At 42.1% G+C, this 5914-nt stretch overlaps 1 protein-coding gene across 1 annotated transcript in view; it reads left to right on the forward strand.

Moving 5' to 3' along the window:
* LOC119582087 overlaps positions 1-5914 on the forward strand; it is a gene marked incomplete at its 5' end in the record, with an annotated part of 51823 nt that overhangs the window by 40971 nt on the left and 4938 nt on the right. The window contains 2 exon segments of the mRNA XM_037930337.1: positions 4786-4949; positions 5262-5357. Of these exon segments, the coding sequence (XP_037786265.1) occupies positions 4786-4949; positions 5262-5357 (260 nt within the window).

Consider the following 5914-nt stretch of genomic DNA (forward strand, 5'->3'; position numbering starts at 1 on the left):
CACACACTGTAAAAGGCTATCAACCTTAGTACAATGGCTTGCAGGGGTATTGATACTTGTTAACGGTGTGACTCTTTATTTCTGAGAGTTGACACACACATAGGAACACACGAGATGTCTAGTTATAGAGGTAATCGCGGTATGCGGGTCGCGGCCATCTAGCCCGGAGGGAGAGGGCGAAGCCGGCATTACCGCGTCGAGTGCTGGACACGAACTCTGCGAGGCGTAGGTTATCCTCGGTATAAGTAGTGACCGTTCCAGTTGCCGGAAGCGATACAAGCAGCTGGAGGGAGCATGGGGGGAGCGAGGTGAGGTCACCGGACCCGCATGCTACACTGTACATTGCTCGGCCACCTACTCCCTTGTGGCGCCTTCAAGGGTGACCTAACTTGGCTTGTCATCTCATTCTCGTGCGTTGTCCTGGTGCATCTTCGTGGCTGCTCGTCCCTGTCGTCCTCATCCTCCTGGTCCTTGGTGTAATCTATCCGTCCTCGATGTCCACACATCCTCGAAAGTCTCGCACAAGTCCTCCTTGACTTCGGATTCCTCCTCGTAGTCCTGGCCCAGGCCTAACTCGGCGGCGTCCTCGTCCACACATCTTCACAGATCTCGTCCAGGTCCTTCTCGCGTCCACACGTCCTCGTAAACTTTATCTAGATCTACGGGCATTGGGGCAGGGGCGTCATCTCGGGGCAGCTGATACCTGCGCTACAAGCTCCTGGAGTTGACCGGATCTGCAGGCGTCCGCCAGGCATCGCCCATGCACATCATCCTGGGGCGAAAGGTACCTGCGGCAAGTTGCTGGTGCTTCATTGGGTCTACGGGGAGTCCAGCAGGCAACGCCTGTCCTCTACATTATGGGACAGCTTAACAACCTGCTCTGACGACATCTGGCCACAGGCCTATGGCAATCTTCCGATGACATCCTTCTCACAGCATCCTAAGGGTCCTCCTTTGGTGCCGTGTTGGTCTGACTGCACCAGATCATACACGTAAGGGCCAGAGTAAGAGAAAAAGAAAGGCAACAGAGAAGAGGGGGTGTAACTACCACTAGCCGGTTATTTTTAAAAATTGCATTTTTTAATGTCGGTTTTTAATTTATTTTCGTCTTTTCTTTCATTTTGTGTTTTATTATCACAAAGATAAAGAAGAAAATAGAAGAGGGAGACGTCATTAGTGATCCGCATGGACCTGGCTTGAACTACCAACCGTCTCTGATAGATATGAGAGTAGATAAGGGAAACGACAACGGCAACCTGCAAGGATTTACTTGAACCACTGTCATCACACAGAGAAGAAATAAATGTAATTTGTACATCATGTACAAGTCACTCGTCATGACTGACAAAATGGCGGGTTAAAGAATAATAAATCATAAATCTTTACGCTGGCACTAAGACAACAACCAACCCTATTAATGAAAAGGTTCAGTGTCTTTTGTCTTGCGTGTGTGAGTGACAGCTAGCGTGAATGAGAGGGAAAGCGAGAGTGACCTCACACAGAGAATGAATCACAAACACGAATATTAGCGTTCACTATAACAAAACTGAAGTACATTAGCAATGCTAGCTATTTAAAATTATTTCAACTACCACATTGAATTCAACATCTAATGATATGCGACAGAATGTACGCATGAATGAATGGCGACATGAAAAAAAATATTCGCCAACTTTTTGGCAAGCAAATCTTCTCGGGGTCAGAAATATGACCCCGAGTACATGTCTACTTATGCATGTCAGACTTCATTAACGGGGGGATCCTATACCCAAATGCCATATATGACTGAAGCGACTCAAGCCAGGGAATATAAATAACCTGCTCTTTTCTGCGTATCTGTGATGGGCGCTCGCAAAATTCCCTAAGGATATTTAAATTATCACGAATCACACAAACGCTTGGGATATACCCAAAGCATTCAAGCGACTTCAAGAGGGTGAGAAAGGTGTGATTAATAAGCGAATAATGATTCTAGCTTACATTAGTCCTACATTAATTAATAGACATAACCGCGGGTCACACCGACTCAAAGGTGCCAATCGAATGAATAACTTCGGTTTATTGTACCTACTGTCGAACGACGGAGTGCAGATCTATTAGGCGTTTATGCAACCCTGGGGCAATATCGAGCAATCCTGTGCACTATGATATGGAGGAAGATCCTACGCTATATTCAAAATAATGATTTTTAATGAAATTGCGTTACAAGCTCCGTTCTAGCGCCGATAGAAAGGGCACCAAGCAATGTAACAATGCCAAGTTAATCCCCAAGGCCTCACAAAAAAACAAAAAATTTACAGGAACCAACGGTCATTGACCTTCCCACCACGCCCCCCAAATTGGGAAAAGAAAAAGGGGTCAGGTCAGACTTTTAAAACAACCTTTCCTCTCCAAGTGCCCCGCAGCGAAAAAAAAGGGAGGGTCGGGTCGGGGCGAGGGGGAATGAGAAAAATAAATGATATTCGTGATAAATAAAATCCCAAAAGGTTAAACCCATTGCAGATGAAAAAATAAATCTCAAAAAGAGAGAATTTAATTAACTACTTAACAAACGAACGATTTGTGTTTGTTGACTCGATCACAGGGAAAAGAAACGAGGTCAAAAAATAGTGTGAGAATGTGCCATTTGCTGTCTTTTAGATTTTTTTACCCAAAAAAAAAAAGGTTAACACATTAGGGGGAAAAGGGAAAAGAAATGAGAAAAGGGGGCGCAAACGTGTACTTAGTTTTTTTTTCTTCTTCGCATGTTTGCAGTGGTCGTGCAGTTTTCCCTTCGGGGGTAGTGTGCCCGTGTCGTACCCAAAAAGGATGAATGGCCCTCGTGCCAAGATTGAAAAACTATGGTACTCTAGTACAGGGCTGCAGGGGAAAAACGTAAAGGGGGGGAACACACGCTCGACGACGCTACGTCTTGGCTTAGGTAAAAAAAACTGCGCAGGTTCGCGCCAGCGACCAGCGGGTAATAGGCTTTTTTTATACTAGAAACCACTATATTTTGGCAGGGCCAAGGGAAAATCAGTTTTTTTCTCAAACTTTTTTTGAGGGAAAAGACACTAATTAAAATGGATCTTGAGCGGTAAACGTGGCGGAGGCGGCGTCACTCCTAGGGTTTGGGGAAGAGGGTTTGGGGGCAAAGACGGATCGGGCTCTGCGAGGGGTAGCTCATCCTCGGGATAAGTATGACCATTCCCCTGACGGGAGCTAAAGAGCGGAGGGGGGAGGGGGAGGATGGAAAATCAACCGGCCGCAGCCACACTGTACACACACATAACACACACACAAACCACACACACACACACACCACACAAAACACACACAACACATAACAAACACATACACATCACACGCGCCACACCACACACGTACACACAACCACACACACACACACACACCCACACCACACACCCCCAACACACACACCCCCAACACACACATATATATATATTTATATAATATATATTATATATATATATATATATTTATAGAGAGAGGGGAGAGAGAGAGAGGGGGGGGGAGAGAGATTTGATCTGATTTGATAACATTTATTTACAGAACAAAAAGCTAGGGTAAGATACCAAAGTATCTACCCAACAGGCTGTGCTTCTATTTGTGTAGAGGGCTATTGCAAACATTAGGTTTATACATGCCGAAGGGGGTTTCCTGTTATCACTGTATAAAAAAAATAATTTCGGCTGGTAAAAAAACTTTTATACACTATCCCTTAAAGACAAGACCCTGTCTATAAAAAAGTTAAAATAACAAAAGTGCTAATTCCGAACATTTTCTTAAAGATCGATAGAATCCCTTTTTTTTTCAAAAAAGAGTTAGTAATGGATAAGATTAAGCGACTTGGGCGCCTTGCAAAGTTTGTAGTGGTGTTATGAAACATAACGATATTCCTATATGAGAGGGTATCTAGTATGGTGACACTTGAATACCCTGTTCTGATTTTAGAAATTTGGGGACGGATATTTCTAGTTACCATGTTTTCTGGATTAAATGCAGTGATACTATGGAGAGCACCTTGGCTCTCAGTAAAGACAGCCAGGTGTCGCTGCTGCTCACTGCCTTTCTTAATGGCATGATATATGGCTACTGACTCGGCATCAGTTGCTTGTCCAGTTGGAAATACACACACTTTCTTCAAAATCTATAACAGGAATTAGTACACCAATCCCTGCTGCTCCATGAGGACCAATGGAGGCATCACAGCAGATTGCAAGTGGGGGCGTGCAATGAGGGGAATTTAGAATGTCATCTATATATTTCAAGTAATGAGCTTTTACTTCCGTTCTGAAGCAATGGATTTCGGAGAGAGAGAGAGAGAGAGGTGTGTGTGTGTGTGTGTGTGTGTGTGTGCTCTAACCACTGGACCATCGCGGCATATATATATATATATATATATATATATATATATATATATATATATATATATATATATATATAATATATATGTGTATGTGTGTGTGTGTGTGTGTGTGTGTGTGTGTGTGTGTGTGCCTTGCCATTCATCGCTTGTCTTTTCTCTTCCGAAACTAGCTTGGCCACCGAGAACATGCACCTGGTTTAGGATGGTTTAGATTAATCCCAAGAAACTAATACTTTTAATGAAGCAGCTGGACCAGTTATAGAAAAAGAGACAAGAGGATGTTCTTCATTTCGTAAACAGATTTTTACAAAGCGTCAATTGTAATTTACACCGTATATCCTAATGAGAACTGTATCTTTGATTGCGGCTGCATTTCTTTTATTTCCAATTAACTAAATTTAACAAAATCTCTTCAGGATTGACATATGAGATCTTGGAACACCTGAAGATCTGTAATGTTAGGCCTATAGAAAATTTCACCAGCGCCGGCGACATTACAGTCGGCGACGACGGTAGCGTGTCGATGGTGCCTCCCTGGATCTTCGCGGACTTGGATGAGCCCATGCAGTACAACGGCTTTGTGAGTCTCTTACTTCTCTTACTTTGTAGGCAGAACCTATTGTTACCATATTATGTATGTTTTTTTTTACCTTACTGTAACTAAGGTTTTCTTCAACTTGCTAAGATAAATATTTACTGAATCACAAAAGGTGTTTTTCTTGAGGAACGCTTATTTCTTACTTACAATCGGCACCTCTTTTTGAACGACTTTCAGACACATGCTATCCTAAAGCTACGACCTATTTGTTATCACTTAGATCTGTGCATTATCTTTCCTGCTGGTTGTGATTCATCCTCCACATCTCTTTATTCCTCGTGGCGTTCTCCTCAGCACTGGACCCGGGGAGTGGACGCGGACGTGTGGGTCGGACAGAAGAGGCACCAAATTACCAGGCTGAATGAGACTTACGTCTGGTACTACGCGTCGGTTAGTATTAAATTCCTGTGATCTTTCTTCTCTTACTTCCACTACCATGTGTCATCTGTTCACCACTGCAGTCATAAGGCCAATTGCGTATCTATGGGTAAGACATGTAATAGTATTAATAATAATAGTATTAAGAAAATATACAGATTAGATAAGAGTGAAGGAAAGATATAGTATCCCCTGAGATGTAAAATGAAAAATATACACACACACGCACACACACACACACACACACACACACACACACACACACACACACACACACACACACACACACACACACACACACACAACCACACTAATATTATATATATATATATATATATATATATATATATATATATATATAATATATATATATAATATAATTATATATATATATATATTATATATATATAATATAGTAATATATATAAATATATATATTATATATATATATATATAATATATATATATCTATGTATATATGTAAGTATATATATATATATATATATGTGCGCCTCTCTCTCTCTCTCTCTCTATCTCTCCTCCTCCTCCCCCCCCTTCTTTCCCCTTCT

The sequence above is a fragment of the Penaeus monodon genome, chromosome 2, assembly GCF_015228065.2.
Source record: "Penaeus monodon isolate SGIC_2016 chromosome 2, NSTDA_Pmon_1, whole genome shotgun sequence".
In the NCBI taxonomy this organism is placed as follows: domain Eukaryota; kingdom Metazoa; phylum Arthropoda; class Malacostraca; order Decapoda; family Penaeidae; genus Penaeus; species Penaeus monodon.